Source organism: Macrobrachium rosenbergii, chromosome 19 (assembly GCF_040412425.1).
Source record: "Macrobrachium rosenbergii isolate ZJJX-2024 chromosome 19, ASM4041242v1, whole genome shotgun sequence".
NCBI lineage: Eukaryota > Metazoa > Arthropoda > Malacostraca > Decapoda > Palaemonidae > Macrobrachium > Macrobrachium rosenbergii.
Window position 1 is genome coordinate 1,865,216 of NC_089759.1, and position 18,047 is coordinate 1,883,262.

Below are 18,047 nucleotides of genomic sequence, written 5' to 3' on the forward strand. Positions count from 1 at the left end.
GACCCCATCAACAGTATTCGCTGCCCAAGCACCCGACTTTCTCACGGAAGCACCCATCCTCATGTGATAATCTCCCAACGGAATTGGAGTATTTAGCTGCTTCTGAGCGCCCAGCGCCCATCAGTTCCCCAGCACCAACCGACTGCTCAGCGCCCATCAACTCCCCAGCACCAACCGACTGCTCAGCGCCCATTGAGCGCCAGCCGCCAACTTTTGCTCACCTGGCACCAACTCCTGTTCGTCTGGCGCCAAACTCAAATCTTCCAGCATCGCTCCCGAGCACCCAACCGAGCGCCCAGCGCCCTCTCTACCACTGATTCCTTCGTCCGCCATTGGCCCCACACAGCATACTTCGTTGACAGATCCTATTCAGTGCCTTTTGGACGAAATTATGAACCTCTTGCAGAAAAATCAAGCAGTAACACAGGATCCCCCTGACTTGGCACCTTCACCAATTTCTTCAGAGGAAGAGGTGTTAGACCAGCCTCCTCCTTCCACGCCCTTCTCCAACCTCCTAAGGTATTTTTTGGTTGCCTTTCCGTCCTTTTTCTCACCTACAATCCCGGCTTCCCCTGCCTATGCCTTCTATATGAGGAACCGACCTGTTGACGTCTCCAGGCTCCCCAGGATGGGCTCCCCAGGGTGGTCTTATCTTCTTCATCCAGGAAAGCCTTGAGGGAAATGGACTTACGGCTCTCGGACAAGAGAGAGCAGTGCAAAGCTGCCTTCTGCACTCCATCCACCCGTCTCACCTCTAAGAGATACCAAGCGTACGCTACGGGAGAAGCTCCTTCCTTGTGAGTCGCTGCTTCCTCCCAGGTGGATCAGACTATAGTACGAGGTCAGCCTTTGCTTCAACTAAGGTTATGTTCTTGACTTCTGAGCTTGACCACATCACCAAGAATATGTTTAAGGTTTTTGAGGTCCTAAGCTTTTTGGACTGGACCCTGGGGGCACTGGCAAAGAAAATTGAAGACTGCTAGGATATGTCAGAGGACTTGTCTGCAGACCAGCTAGGGATTTTATTCTGTGCAAATAAAGCTATCCAGGATGGCTCAATGGAACTAACTCCTTTATTCACGCGGGTGTCCTGAAGAAACATGAACTTTGGTGCTCTTTTACCATCAAAGGTGCGACTACATCTCAGAAGTCAGCACTTCTCTTTTCTCCTTTGGACTGCATGCACCTCTTCCCTCAAGCCACGGTCCAAGAAATAGCGTCAAAGCTTCAGAAAAAGTTAACGCAGGATTTGTTAGCCTGGCCAGTCAAATGCTCCAGGGACTTTCCTTCTTTCACTGTGAAGTCGATCCCTCCTTTACAGCAGCATACCTTTCGGGACAACAAGACAAGATTCTGTGCTAGACCGCGCTCCAATCTGCGTGCAGCATACCCAGCCAAACAGGCTCCCTCAAAGCCCTCCTCTCGTAAATGAGGGTCCAGTCCTCCGTTTGCCAGTAGGCGCAAGACTCCTAGACTTTTGGGAGAAATGGGAAGCCAGATGAGTAGACCAGTGGGTCTCGATAGTACTCAAAGAGGGGTACTCTATCCCATTCAGGGAGAACCCTCCCTTAGTTTCAATGCCCATTGCATTGACAGCCTACTCGGTAGGCTCCGAGAGGTTTTCGGCGCTTGTGGAAGAGATGTCGGCTCTTGCGAAAAGGGCTGTAGAGCTGGTTGAAGATGTCAACACTCCAGGGTTTTACAACCGTCTTTTGTGGTCCCCAAGTCATCCGGGGGATGGAGACCTGTCCTGGACATCAGCACCCTGAATATCTTCATTCAGAAGACAAAATTCAAGATGGAAACAAATCGGTCAGGTCTCTCATCCATCCAACATGAGGATTGGATGGTGACCATTGATATAGAAGATGCCTACTTTCATATCCTGGTATTCCAAGACAGCAGGAAGTATCTCAGGTTTGTGTTCCAGAACAGTCTTCCAATTTTGAGCTCTGTGTTTCAGCCTCTCTGCAGCTCCCCAAGTATTCACTTGCGTTCTTGCCCCTCTTGCGAAGTGGTTTCACCTTGTGGGAATCAGTACATCCCTCTATCTAGATGACCGGCTCCTACGTTCTCCATCGAAGAAACAGTGCATGGAGGACCTTCAGAAAACCCTTCCTCTGGCCCAAGATCTTGGATTACTCATCAATGAGAAGAAATCACAATTGTCTCTGTCTCAAGTGATTCTTTATTTGGGGATGACAGTAGACTCTGAATTTTCAGGTTTTTCTTTCCCCCAAAAGAGTACAATCATGTCTTCAAACAGTCCGCGACTTCCTCGTTCTCAAATGCTGCTCGGCCAACAGTTGGATGAGCCTTTTGGGAACTCTCACATTCATTGAGTTCGTAAGCCTGAGGAGGCTTCATATGAAGGTACTGCAGTTCTTCCTGAAGGCCAACTGGAGCAGGAAGACCCACCTGGACTCGTTCGTTTTTCCGATCACTCTGGAAATCAAAGAAGAGTTGAGATGGTGGCTTGCAGGAGAATGTCTCTTGGAAGGGAAGTCTCTCCATCCACTGAGCCCCAACCTTTCATTGTACTCAGATGTTTCAGATTGGGGTTGAGGAGCTCTTCTGGGAGACATGGAAGTCTCGGGAGTCTGGTCTCCAAAAGAGAAGCTCTTACACATCAACATGAGAGGGTTGAAGGCAGTGCAAATGGCCCTTCAATCATTTGCAGAAGTGACCTTTAGCAAGACAGTAGCAGTGATGTCGAACAACACCTCAGCCTTGGCCCACATAAAGAACCAAGGAGGCACCCACTCATTCTCCCTTTACAAGGCCACCAAAGACCTTCTTTTATGGGCGAAGAAGAACCTCACCGTTGTGATGACATGGTTCATTCAAGGGAAGCTAAATGTAATAGCAGACGGCCTGAGTCGGCGCAAACAGGTCCTTCCCACGGAATGGGCGCTAGATCCACAAGTGTGCACCGACCTGTGGAAGGTGTGGGGACAGCTGTTGATAGAGCTGTTCACTACGTTGAAGAATCATCGCCTCCCGCTGTTCTGCTCTCCAGCCCGGACCCTCTGGCATGAGCAACAGATGCCATGCTCCAGAATTGGTCCTTCCTAGAACTGTACATCTTCCCACCATTCAACATGGTGAGGAAAGTCATCAGCAAATTCATATCCCATCAGGACACGAAGATGACTTTGGTAGCCCCCTTTGACCTCAAAGAGAACAGTTCCCAGATTGCCTCGAGCTGCTAGTTGACTACCCCAGGCTCCTTCCACAGAAGCCAAAGCTTCTCAAACAACCGCACTTCCAACGTTTTCATTGCAGCCTATCCGCTGTTGCTCTGACATGATTCAGACTGTCAGGAGACTCATCAGAGTGAAGGGATTTTCAAAACCAGCTTCGGAAGCAATTGCTAAGTGAAGATGGCAGTCTTCTTCCAGAGTCTACCAAGCGAAGTGGGCAGTATTCCGCAGCTGATGCAGAAGAGATAACGTCTCTTCTTCTAAAACCGCTGCAACAAACATTGTGGACTTACTTCTTTTCCTGAGGACTAACAGAGGTTTGTCTGCCTCGACAATCAAGGGGTACCAAGCAATGTTAGGCTCTGTGTTTCGGCATAGGGGCCTCTGTCTAGGATCCAGTCAGGACTTCAGCGACTTGATCAAGTCTTTTGACACGACCAAGGGCACTAAGGTACAGTACAGTACTACCTTAATAGAACAGCGAAGATCAGAGGTTAATCAAGTAAGCTCTGGTGCTCCGTAAAGGACCCTTCTAGACCCCTTTCCTTTTTGAGAAACGTCATCCTGGAATAGCATTCAAGAATTCGTGAGGATCCCTACCAGTCTTGAAAGTTAAAGGCCACGAGATTAGAGCCGTCACCACCTTTTTGCCTTTTAAACATAACATGTCTTTGTCAACAGTTCTCCAATCAGCGTTCTGGAAATGCAAAGCTGTGTTTGCAACGCACTATTTACGTGAAATAGAAACTATTTTTTAAAACTGCAGTACCCTGGGTCCATTGTGCGTAGTTGGCATATTGTTCGGGGAGGAAGTATAGGAGTCCGCTCCTATCCTACCTCTTTCACCATGATTACGCTGTGGAGTTCTTAGGGAGCCTGGGGGTACTGTGTGCCTGAGTACCCACCATCCTTTTTTTACAGTTGGGTAATGGTTTTAATGAATACAGTGTGTAGGTGACAAAGTTTTCTGGTTGTATTATGGTTATGTTAGCCATCAGACTACCCCATGAGCTGCATAACCTCCATTGATGCTTTGTGGCATTCGAAATACTCCTTTGCTGCAATGCCTCTCTCTAATATAGGGGCACCCCACAGTTTCACTGCTGTGCCACTATAGTTAACCCTTAAATGCCGAGCCTCTATTTACAAAAACGTCTCCCGTATGCCGGCGGCGTTCGGGAGCTAGCGCTGAAGCGGAAAAAAGTTTTTAAAAAAAATCACAGCACGCTTAGTTTTTAAGATTAAGAGTTCATTTTTGGCTCCTTTTTTTCTCATTGCCTGAAGTTTAGTATGCAACCATCAGAAATGAAAAAAAATATCATTATCATATATAAATATTGGAATATGTGACAGCGAAAAAAAAAAACTCATATAATTGTATAAGCAAAACGGTTAAAGCTAATGAGTTACTTTTTTTAGTTGTATTGTACACTAAATTGCAATGATTTTGGTATATAACAGATTGTAAAACGATAAAAGCAACGCAGAGAAAATATTATCACAAAATGATGCATGAATTCGTAACGAGCGGACGTAAAAAAAAGTTTTTTTTCAAAAATTCACCATAAATCGAAATATTGTGCTAGAGACTTTCCATTTGTTTCAAAATGAAGGAAATTGATTGAATATTACTAGACTGTAAGTTTTTTAGCTTACAATTGCATTTTTTTACCATTTCGATCGAGTTAAAGTTGACCGAAGGTTGATTTTTTTCTATTTATCATAATTTATATGAAAATATTTCAAAAATGGTAAAAGCTAAAAGCATGATTTATTTTTTGTTGTATTCTACATGAAATTCCGCATATTTTGATGTATAACACTTTATGTAACAAATAATATAAAACGGCGAAAAAATTACGACAAGGTGACTCAAGAAATGCTAGGATTTTCAGCGGAGTTCGCGCACGCGGATGGAAGGAAAAAGTTTTTTTCAAAAATTCACCATAAATCAAAATATTGTGCCAGAGACTTTCCGTTTGTTGCAAAATGGAGGTAAAGGATTGATTGTTACTAGAATGTAAGAATTTTGGCTTACGATTGCGTTTTTCGAGCATTTCGGTCGAGTCAAAGTTGACCGAAGATTAAAATTTTGTCAAGTTATCGTGATTTAAATGAAAATATTTCAAAACTGTTAAAAGCTAAAAGAATGATTTCTTTTTTGTTGTATTCTACATGAAATTGCACACATTTTGATGTATAACACTTTATGTAACGAATAATATAAAATGGCGAAAAAATTACGACAAGGTGACTCAAGAAATGCTAGGATTTTCAGCGGAGTTCACGCGCGCGGAGCGAAGGAAAAAGTTTTTTCAAATTTCACCATAAATCGAAATATTGTGCCAGAGACTTTCCGTTTGTTGCAGAATAAAGGTAAATGATTGATTGTTACTAGAATGTAAGAATTTTGGCTTACGATTGCATTTTTCGAGCATTTCGGTCGAGTCAAAGTTGACCGAATGTTAAAATTTTGTCAGTTATCGTGATTTAAATGAAAATATTTCAAAACTGTTAAAAGCTAAAAGAATGATTTCTTTTTTGTTGTATTCTATATGAAATTGCGCACATTTTGATGTATAACACTTTATGTAACAAATAATATAAAACGGTGAAAAAATTATGACAAGGTGACTCAAGAAATGCTAGGATTTTCAGCGGAGTTCGTGTGCGCGGAGCGAAGGAAAAAGTTTTTTTCAAAAATTCACCATAAATCGAAATATTGTGCTAGAGACTTTCCGTTTGTTGCAAAATGAAGGAAAATGATTGATTGTTACTAGAAAAGGCACGGGATGTGGTCCTTGGTCCCCTTCGGTCACACATGGCCACACAACACGGCGTTGAGAAGCTGGGTCATTTTGGGTGCTTGGTCCCTCTCCAGCATCCCAGTCTAAAACTCGTCTCACACGCTCACTACTGACAGGCAATATGCGCCTTTCACGGTCCTGACGACGTTGGGACATCTCTGCAAACGTCCTGTTGCCTCACAAATACGCAAACACTCGCCAAAGTTCTGCAAAACACGGATGCGTCAAGATATCGCTCTCCGACGATGCGCCGCTGATGCTTTCTGGTGCGAGAAGGAAGAAATTCGCGCATGCGCGTCTGGGTGACGCTTATAAACAAAACAACAGCGTGATCCGTGAACTCCCAGCATCCCTCAAGGCGCGTGATTTAAAACCTTTCGCAAACTAGGCCTATAATTATTTTTCCACGAATATTTAAAAAAACCATTTTTAGTCGACATACCATACACTGAGGGAACCCGAACGAATTGTAAGGTCTGTAAGGTCTGTAAGGTCCACATGGCACCCAACAGACAATTTTAGTCGACGTATGGCACGTCCAGTAGGCGTTTAAGGGTTAAGCTGAGCGCCAACCAGAGGCAGTATCAGTCTGCAGCAGCTCTCTTAACAGGTAAGGGTACAACACCTTTGTAATCAGTGCTAACAATTTTTGTCTCATATTCATTCTCCTACTGAGTGTTTTTAAGATTACAAATGTCCATGCATCCCACCTCCTGTCAATATGGGATTCAGCTATGTAATTACTTGGAAAGTTATATATATAAAAATGACTTTTTTATAATGAAATAAAGTTTTATATATACTTAACAAGTAAACTTAACAAGTAATTATTGAATCAGAGCCCTCCCTCCTCCCCTCCCATGGACATTGAGGGCACATAAATGGACTGACGCTATTCAGTGGGTTGTACCCTGCCTCCCCCGATAGAGGGCGGGACCTAGTCACCTACACTAAAACAATCAAATGCTACCGCGAATTTCAAATTTTTAACTGTCACATGAGTTAGAAATGTAGTTATGTAATTACTTGGTAAGTATATATAAAACTGTATTTTACTATAAAATGTAATTTTTCCCTTTTACATTTCATGCTTGTAACCTTTAGGAGATAAAAATGCAAAATAAATTCTTTCAGCCTTCCTTATTCTACATTATTTAATATCCTAAAATATCCGTGTAAAAAAAGCATAAAAATTAGCAAGAAAATGTGACAATAGGGGAACGGCGATGTCTCCCATTAGTGAAGCAGTGACTTCAACATGCATGCAAGAACCTAACCCAATGATAACTCTCGATGCTTACCTGTACATAATGTATACTGTATTACATAAATGATTAAATTATATCAATAGAAGTACACTTGGTTTGGGTTTTCATGTGTTTTCTATTTGTCATTATATAGGATATCTTCCAAAGAGGAAAAAAACAAGTCGTTTCCAGTCTGTAAAGTAAAGAGGGTGCATACATGGCTTCACTCTTCAGTTTACGACGGTCACAACCAATGTGTTAAATGTAGCAACAACGATTGCTAGATCAGTTTCTTGGTTGGTCAGATGAAATAACAAATATTTATTGAAAGTATATAAGTAGATGTGAGAAGCAGAAGAACAGGAAAAGACAGAAAAGATTCTTCTAACTCTAGGACAGGAAGTGAGGTTAGGAGTAAGTTTCTCATTTTTCACAACCTTTCAAAAAAGAGCTCTTGCTGCTCTCTACATTTTCCTAGTAATGTTTCTCCTTCAAAATTTCCTCCTCTCAAAGCTCCCCGTATTGTTCAGGATATGAGGTTTGGCATGTAGAAGCAATGTAGCAATAATTATAGTCTTAGGCTACTTGCTGCTTTATCGGCCCAATTATTCTACCTTTTTCGGGTTTCCCCCTTACAGCAGAGTAAGTGCCAACGCCCTCCTGTTAGCCATACCTTAGCCATGCCCTGTGATACTCCTTCTACTGTTGGAGGTACAGTGCAGGGAAGCAGGGAATGTCTGGGAGTTGAAGTAGTTTGTGCCCGTAGTCTTCTTCCTATGGTCAACCTGGCACGTCACGTACAGGTTGGCACTCGGTCACCGAAAGATAAGCATGGCAAGATCAAGCAAAGTTTGGTAAAATTAGTTTAGTAACAGAAAAGGGTCATGTTCAAGGATTAACATAAACAGACTGATGAAATATTGAAACAAGTAATGCTAAAGATGGTTAATTATAACTAAGGGAATTCAGTGTCAGTTTCTGTAATGTAACAACAGTATTAAAGACAAAGCTATAAAGTAAAACTGTTTCAAGTTATATAACTTTACATATAACACGAACAGTGTAGTGTGCCTGCAACTGTGTTTGTGGAGTGAGCGCTTAGGAACCAAGAACCAGCCAGGATGTAGATATGCTAGGCAAGCGCACTCACTCAATTCCGATTTTGTATCCCGTAGGCCTTGCTGGAGGCCATGTACTCCTAGCAATCCCTATCTGGGTTCTTCCTTGTAGTCTTCCCTTGCAAGATGATTTGGTATTCACTTGGAGGCATTCGCCTGACATCGTACACTTGCTTGACAGCAGGCACCTGGAAGTAGGCTCTCGCCTGACAGCAGGCGCTAACCTTGCATCAGAAGCTGTCTTGCTAGTAGGCGCTCACCTGCCATTGGACACGTGCTTAACAGCAGGTGCTCGCCTGACACCGGATGCCTCCCTACCGTTAGACTTTTGCTTGGCACCAGGCACTTAAGTTCTTTTTAGTCTCCTAGGCAGTCTGGCTATGCTGGTTCATCTTCATGTTTTTTATCCGACGTGAGGGATTTTCATGGGATTAACCGCAATCGAGTGTGTTAGCACATTTGTTCTCCACATTCTCCTTCCTTTTTCAGGCGTTCTTATCAACTTTTGACGCTTTTCTCGTAAGACAGTGTTAGTTTCTTCTGCTTCTCGGAGAAGCAGGAGCTTCTATTGTAGTTCCCGCTCTTCTCAGATGTCACGCTTCCAGTCGCGGTCCCCTTCTTTGTCGACTTGGGCTACTCCTGAACATTCTAGGCATTCTCGGTCACCCTTTTCAGCACTGAGGTTCAACGTATTCACCTGTTAGTCAAGCAGATTCTTCTTTGATTGCTACTGTCTCAGTAGCAGAGCAGACTGGGGTATCTTCCCCTCAGCCAGGTTTTTTGAGGTCGGCTCCTTCAGGATTTTCATTTTTGCCTCCTGCTACCTTGATGTCAGTGCAGGATGGTGTAAATAGTCAGGAAGGGTTTGTTTCCTGTGCAGATGATTCTTTGGTTCCAGGCACCATGGCACAAAGTGGAGCCAACCATTTCCATGTGGGCAGAGTGATCGCAATGCCGTCTAGGAAGAGAAAGACATAACTTCCAAAGCTTATAAAGGGCTTTGGAGAGAGAAGCTCGCTCTTAGAATTCTGTCGGCAGCCCTAGTGGACGGAGGTCCATCCCTTGCTCCTTTAAACTGCCTATTTCCAACACGTGGCTGGCAGTATCAAAAGTAACTTTTGTTGTGAATTCACTTGCCCTCCCTCTCGCTGGCCCTCATAAGAAAACTTCAGTTCCTAAAGAAAGGTAAAGTGCCAGGATTTAAGGTTTTTTTGTCAGCCATGTGCCCTGTTCTCCTTCAACTAAGTTCTTTTCTTTTCATAGTGCGACATAACTACAGTGAGACCTGTATTGCTTTTTATATTTTATGTTTGATTTGCAAAGCATTTACAAGAAGTATAACGTAATGGTAGGATATTCAAGTCACTGGAATCGAGTTCATTCTAGGCATCTATGCAATTCCTTGATTCCTTCATTACAGTCCTAGTTTTGATTGAGTAACCATAAGTGTTTCGATTGCAGATTAGGTGTATTCAGCTGTGGATCTGTGTATCATCTTGTGTGTGTAGTGGCCCACTACTTTGTTTTGAATGCAACTTTGAAGTGGGGCAATCATTGTATTCCCTCTAGGAAATTCCTTGTCTTTGGCTCTTGCCTTACCTCCCCAGAATAGCGCTACCATTCTTCTGTTGTGTTTTCTTTTGTAAATATAATGAATTAAATTAAACCCCAGAGTTTATCTAATCACTCCCCTCTTGAATTAGGCCTTCAGCCGTATTTCGTTGTTTGTAATTTTAGCTGTCCTCAAGGCCAGAGTCCAGATTTTTGTGTTAATTAAGGTAAGTTGCATATCACCCTAGTATACCCCATTTATCTAGCAAGACCACAGCTTTAAAATTACAACACTCTCTTTGTGAGAAAGAGGAGAGCAGTGTCTTATGATACTAGGCAGTTACCCTTTATTGGAAACGGCTATACTGTATCAGCAATAGACGAATAGCAAGTGAGAGCGTTTCTGCTCTTCTGCAAATTTTTTGGCTGCTTAGATAGAGCAGTTTTTGGCTCCCTTGGGGGAGTCCGTGCATGCCTTTACTAAGGCGGTTGTCAAGCAAAGGGAACAGTTGTGTTCTTTTTGGCTTTCTGACTATTCGACAAAGAAGGTTGACATTATTGCACATCACCCTTCACATTCTTTACTGGACACCTCAGCATTAGGTACGATAGTATCTGGGGGCCCGTGACAGCAGCTTATTTATTTTAACTTTTCTTTATAGAGAATAAACAAAATTAAAGGATGAAGGATGCTCAAGTGACCCATGCTCCCCTAACTATACTATTATTATTATCATTATATTATTATTATTAATTTTTTTCATTTTTAATAACTGATGATCAACTATATTTTTTGGTACTTCCATTCTTGCAGTAAATTCATAAAAAATAATTGAGTTTGAGATATTCCTAATATTTGAATTAAGCCTGTAGTTGGATATTTTTGAATTGTGTGAGGCTTGGGATGGAGGTGATGGTATAAGGCCCCAGGAGCAGAGGAAGAGTGCAGGAGGGGTCAAGTTTTTATGCAAGTACCGGGGCCTCAAAGGGTGATGCTTAGGCCCTGATAATGCAAGAGGTTGAGAAGTGGAAACCAGATCTTTGTTGCATCGTTCTCAAACGTTTAGGCTCATACAACCAAGGCCGCTTCTTCAATTAACGCAAGTTTCAAGGTTCCCCCCAGGCAAATGGGCAAGTTATTAGGGCCCTTGGGCAGCCCTTTTGGGCTTTCAGGAAGGGCAGTGAGCATCCTAGAAATCCAGCTCCTGATAATATGATGCATCAAGCCTCCAGTTCCCAGGAGGAGGAAGGTTGAGCTTCTTTTATTCACTTTGGCAGGATCTGGAGGCAGATCCTTGGGTGGTTTGTACTGTAGGAGGGATACAGCATCCCCTGTCTTCCCAGCCTCCTCTAACCAGTTCTCCTCTGGAGTTTCCCTCTTATCTTCACAACTAGAAGTTCCAGATCTTGCTAGAGGAAGTAGACTCTCTTGAGCTAAAAGAAGCTGTGGATATAGTTTTGGATTGAATGGTATCAGTGGACTTGATGGATGCTTACTTCCATGTACCAGTTCACCCAATTTCAAGGAAAAATTTTGAAGTTTGTTTTTCAGGGCAGGGTGTACCCGTTTTGGGTGCTGTACTTCCATCAGAGCGTAGCTCCTCAAGTTTTACGTGCTGTACTTCCATCAGAGCGTAGCTCCTCAAGTTTTACGAGAGTCCCTATCGCAGTCGGGAAAGTGGGCTCACATGTTAGGCATTCGGATGCTTCTCTACCTGGACGACTGGCTAATTCTAGCATCCAGTTTAGAGGGGAGCCTAAGGGCAGGAGATACTCTTTTAAAGTTCAAACTAAACTATCCTATTATTTTCTTTTTACTTTTCACTCTATCGTCCTCCTGCCTGACATGGAAATACAGCTATCATAATAGAGAGGTAAGTATTTAAAGAATAAATTTTATTATGAAAATTTCTACATTCCTAGGATAACCTGGAAGCATATTTTTTCTGCCCTTTAACCTGTTTTTCTTGTTAGATGATCAACAGTTTTCAAGATGACCCTGGCCACTCCTTGTTAGCCTATAGTCAAGTGGCATCCAGTGCCTGGCTAGGAATTCTCTCCAGTCAGAGTGTTGTTCTGCAGGCCATTGGCTCCTGTCAGGCTGTGGTGTAAGGCTCTTGTGCAGCCATTAGCAAGGTTTCAGACTGAAGGGCTTAGATTTCCCCACCTTGTGGTGTTATCCATGCATGACATGGTTATACAGTTCTTGCATACCCCCTAGATAGCTTTGTTCTCCAGAGTGGGAGGTAAACCTGTTCTTTGCATCCTCTCAAGGCTACTTTTTGGCTTGCTTAGTCTGGAGGAGGTGTGATGAGGAGTCTCATGGCATCCTGTCCTGCCCCTGGAGGGATGAGGTCCCTTCTTGCTTGTATGTCTTGAGTTCTTGACAGAATATGAGGATTTGTCAGTCCCTGACAGGAGATTTGAGAGCTCTTGTGGCCCCTACCACTGCAATTTTGTTGTTTTTCTAGACAAGATGCTTCTTACACTTGATGCGAGCTGTAAGATGCTTCCTGATATAGCCTGTACTCATAATTTTGATTGCAAGCATAAAGAGGTGCTAGGAACACCCTTCCTTTCTGGCTTCATGAGTCACCCAGCAAGTTTATGACTCTTCGGAGGAGGCTATTACTTGCTTTACTCTTGGAAGAACCCACAAAGGCTGGGTGTAGGTCCATCCATAGCATTTTCGGAGGAACTTTTTGGTTTTTTCTGGGCAATGAGGGTAGATTTCTGGGTTGTGAACATCCCTCTCTTCCTTCTACAAGAGGGACGATGCCCTCAGGTCTCAAGATATCTTCTTGGGACCTACATTGGTTGCCCAAAAATTGTGTAGGCAGCTAACTCTGTTTAGGCAGTACTTTCCTTATTCTGTACTGGAGCAGCATCTAGAGCAAGGTATCAGCTGGGTCAGACTAGATACAAGTATCTTCACTTTGATCACCCATCATAGCTTAGTTTTTAAGATGCTTCTCCTTTTCTTCTCCCTTTTAACTAGAAGGGATCAAGCATAGGGCTACATTCTGAACCCATTACTGTATTAGCCAGAATGAATTACCTTCCAACTTGAATTCCCTTACTGGAATTTTCATAGTTCTTTGATGTTTTTCTTCCCATGGGTGATATTTTCTTGAAAAGAGAGTCACACAGGCCCAGGGCTTTACCAGTCTGTCATCCCATAAGAGTAGGAGGTTACAGCAGTCATCGCACCAACTGAAAGCATGACATTTCCAAGTAGGGTTTTACGCGAGTCAGTTGTCAGAGATGACCTCCCAGCTAATTTCTACATAAAAGGTGATGGTTTGTATTTCTGTAGGAACATAAATTTTTTTTAAGTAATTTGTATTTTTCATGGGTATTCAAACCAGAGCCTTTTATTAATTGAACCCACCTCAGCCACCCCACTTTGTCCCTGCAAAAAAGTGACAAATGACAGAAGGTGAGTGAAGGGTATTCCTCCACTCATCCCAATCACCACTGGTTAACAACCTTTTTATCAAGTTCAAAAACTGTCCCAGCTTGCTCTGAAGGATACTTCCTGTATAAAAGACTCTAGTTTATATACTTAGGAAAATTGCCAAGTACTGTTAGACATTTGTTATATTTTATGTGTAAGATACTGATGTGTAAACAACAGAGTGCTTACTTCTCATAATTTGGTTACATCTCATTGATATATACTTACTTTTTATTTTTTAATAGTTTGATGGCCACAGAACACCCGATGAATGTCGGCTACAGTGGGAAAATCATCTTCATCCAGACATAAATACAACACCTTTTACTGAAAAGGAAGACATCATGATTCAGGTTAGAAAAGTCATCTTATAAAGTTTTGTGCATATGTATATTTTAAACTAACATATTCTCTTTGATGAACTCAGCTTTCAAGCAGATTGGTTGTTGCTTACTTAGAGCATGATCGTTATTGTTTGCTTTTGTATTTTTTATTAGCAGACTAACAATTTTTCATGTCTACTGATGTTTGACCGTGCCTGGAATTCTTATATCTTCTGATGTTGTAGGCAGTTGGCATATTTGGCTTAAGACTATTGGTCAGACTTTTTGTTGTTGATTTAGATCCTTCTCTAAACTCATTCTGTTGTATTTAATTACTTGTGATATTTTGGTTGAAAGCAGTTCTGCTCCTTTTCCACCTTTAGTGGTATGCATTAGGTTTGTTATGTCATCTACTCATTTTTGATAGCACAGTCACTTGTTTTGTCATCAAGGAGTTACCTTCCATGGGTCTGTCAGAGCTCCATTGTAACCAAACTAATATCGAAGAATTCTCTTTTAGTCGGTCTCTTGGCCAGGTATTGTGTCATAATGATAAACATTATAACACATGATGGATTATTTAATGGATAATGGACTCAAAGATAAGAGGGCTCTCTCCCTTATCTTACGACAAAGCTGTACCCAGGTTTTTTCCTTCGTCAAACAAACAGACTGGCAAGAGACCGAGGAAGTCATTACCTTTCATTGGTCCATTTGGAACAGATTCGGTTATCATCAGTGCTCCCAATTCAACAATTATGGAAACATTTACAGGGGAAAAGCCAAAAGAAGCAAGTTAAGTGCAGGCAGTCCCCTGTTACTGGCGATCTATGCTTATCAGTGCTGATAATTGGGTATTGGCGCCGATACATACCTAACATAGGCACCAATAACCGGGGCCTGCCTGTGCTTTGTTTTAAGTCCCAGTTAAAGTTTTAAACTTTGTAATTGGTAATTAATTTGCGTGAAAGCCGAAAACCTGGCTTTTCTTGCTAACACATGGCTGGCATTAAGTCGTAATCGCAAATTGTTAGTTGTGAAAAGTGCAAATTTTTTTTTTTTTAAATATGTCATTTCAATTAGGTGTTTTAACTAAAAGAAATGTTCCACAATTTATCATTAATACAGAAAATCCTTTCAGATTCTGCAATGTCTACAATAATCTAGGCAGTAGCTTAGATCAGATTGAGAATAATTTAGACTGGATGAATAATGGATGTTGTCTGTAGCCTATAACTTAGGATTACATATACTTCAAGTGTGAACTAAATAACCTGGAATAGGCATTAACCTAAATTACCAAGGACCCTAGGATTAGATAATAGCAATAATCTGAGCAAGATAAAATGGTAGCATAGTTATAAGGCTACATATTAGTAAAATTTTCTTTTTTATATAGCCTATACACTTGAGCATGATCTAAATAATCCGGATTAGGTAGTACCTTATATTAGGTTAAGTGATAACCCTTTACGAAACATCCCATTATTGGATTAAGCATAGCTTAGACCAGTTAGCCCAGGACTAGATGAGTATCTATAACAGGTTTTGGGTGATGGATGGGAATCCTCATATGAGTAATCATATTTTGTGGCACACTGTTTGTGAATTTAGCGGGAATGATGTTCATAGCACGGGAGAGACGTCAATCAGTATGCCTTGGGATTTCATAGGGGAATGTACTGCCTCTCTGCAGCTCCAGGACATCTTTTTATTTATTTGTTCGTAAATATACCCAGGGATTGCTGTTGGTTTTACTTATCTTTTTTGATAGTATGTTTGCTATGATTGTAATTTTGCAAAGAAATGTTAGAAAAAACATGTATACCTCACAAAAAGTTATTGCATCGCCCCATCTCAGTAAATCTTGTAAATATTTTATAACAGATATACTCAGAATTTATTACTGATTAAGGTTCTTTTTGTTATGATATTGTGTGAGCTGTAATTATAATTTTACAAAATAAAATAAATTATAAAAAAGAACTGGCATAACTTGGTAAAGTTAACATTTTTACGCGTGTCTTGTAAAAGAGGCCCCACGCAGGGTTGTAAATAGCCAATTTCAACTTCCCATGGAAGGTTGGGAGATTTTTTTTTATTTTTTTCTTACACCATGTGCATTTGCACATCTTCTTTCCATTGATATGTTTTTTCTTAAATTGGCCAGCCTTAAAGTTTGCCTGGTCTGAGGGTGTCCTTGATATATATATAGCCTGTCCCTTAATGGTTAAGGTAAATTTGTTTTATGTAACCCATACCTTTAAGTGTGAATTAAATAACCTGGATTAGGCAGTAGCCTAGATTAGAATAAGTAAGAACCCTTCAAGAAATATCCTATCATGGCCTAAGTAGTACCTTAAACCAGGTAGCGTGAGATTAGGTAAAAACAATAATGTGGTCTACATGAAATGGTAGCCTAGCTATAAGGTTACATACTAGTGAATTTCTGTTTTATATGGGCAATAGCCTATACTAGGTTAAGTGAAAACATTTAAAGAAATATCTTATTGTTGGCTTAAGGATTATCTTAGATGTGGTAGCCTGGGATTAGGTAAAATAATAACCTGGGCTAGACAAAGTAGTAGCCTAGCTATAAGGATACATATTAGTGATTTTGTGTTTTATATAGCCTATATTGTACATTTAAGGGTGATCTAAATATACTAGGTTAATTAAGAACATTTTAAGAAGTATTCTGTTATTGGCCTGAGAGGTAGTTTAGGCCAAATAGGCTAGGATTAGATATAAACAGTAACCAAGGCTAGATTAAATATAACCTAGTTTTATGGCTTGGTAGCCTATTTGTAAGGCTATATATTAGTGGGGTTTCTCTGTTGCCTGTATCCTTAAAGGTGTTATAAACCTAGACCAGGCAGTAGCCTAACTAGATTAAATAGGAATCCATTGAGGGAATATCCTATTGTTAGCCTAAACAGTAGTTTAGATTAAATAAAGCAGTGGCTGAATATCAGATAAAAGTGTAATCTTGGCCAGATAGAACAGTAAACTAGATTATAAGAGGGTTTTTCTTGTACAGTTTATATCCTGAAGTGTGATTTAAATAAGCCTAGACTAGGAAGTGCTGTAGAATAGGCTAAGTGAGAACTCTTTAAGCAATCCTCTAGAAAACTGTAGCCTGGTTAAATGAACAAATTAGTTTATAGCAGTTGATCTGAATGGCAGGACATTCAAAAATTAAATTTCACATAGCCCTTGTAAAAGGACCGATAGTGTTTAGTAATACAGCTGTATACTGGTGTCAAAATTAACGTAAATCTTTGTGTTATATTCAACACATGTAACAATTTAGTAAATAAAATATATTACAGCTACACACTTGTAATCAAGCCTGTAATATCGAATATACAATCTATAAAAGGATTACAGACAATTAGTACTATCTAGTTTCAAATAAAAACTTGTTTTATATCACTACAGGACCACCTTCATGCAGGATCCTCAGGTTAAGTGTTCTGCAGCAGATTGCTTGGTTTGCTTTTTATCAGTGGGTATGGCCCATACCACCTGAAATGGGCAGAGGCCGTGCAAAAAACAAGGAAAATTTGGTTGGTCACCAGATATATGCAAAATTTGTAGTATGCTCTTGGCAGCAAGTTTTAAGGATGACACATCTCATTTTAAGCTGTCTTGATGGGTCCTAGGGTTCGGTAGGGGTGAGGAAGGGGGAGATTATATCTTTCCGGCAGAACTCCAGCAGCAGATATTTAACCCTTTTCAGTACAAGATCTATGTCTGGGCCAAAACCCATAAACATCTGTCCCAGTACCTCCCAGGGTAACCCTGCTGAGGAAGCATAGGAATCTTTATGTTGGGGGTGACATCCCTATAAGTGGACATGAAGTGGACATTGCTACTGAAATGGCCTTGCTGAACCTGGAAGGATCAGGTTACATTGCCACTGAAATTTCAGCTATACATGGGAGAAATTTCCAGAAGGAAATCTATCCCCTATGCAGTCAGTAGATGCTAAAAAGGATCTTTCTCCCAAAAGGGATACAGACAGTCCCCGGGTATTGGCGGGATTCCATTCCTGACAGCGTGACGATAACCGAAAATCGCTGACAACTGAAAATCGGCGATAATAGCGCCAATCTTCAGTTATCAACGCTGATAACAGGGGATCATCTCTGCCGATAACCGAGGATCAGCGCCACCGATCACTGAGGATCAGTGCCGATAACCGGAGATCGTTATTGTCACTAGACAAGCTCTGTAAAACCGGATTGCCGATAACCGAGGCCGCCGATAACCAGGGACTGCCTGTACTAGGATCCACCTAACCCCGACTGAAATGACTACATTCTCGGAGGGGTACAG

General features: G+C 41.4%; 1 protein-coding gene across 1 annotated transcript in view; it reads left to right on the forward strand.

Annotated features, from left to right (window-relative positions):
- The window catches only part of LOC136848546 (uncharacterized), a 401,222-nt gene that overhangs the window by 156,455 nt on the left and 226,720 nt on the right, over nucleotides 1–18,047 (forward strand). The window contains exon 8 of the mRNA XM_067120822.1: nucleotides 13,629–13,736. Coding sequence (XP_066976923.1) covers nucleotides 13,629–13,736 — 108 coding nt within the window. The remainder of the gene's footprint in view (nucleotides 1–13,628; nucleotides 13,737–18,047) is intronic.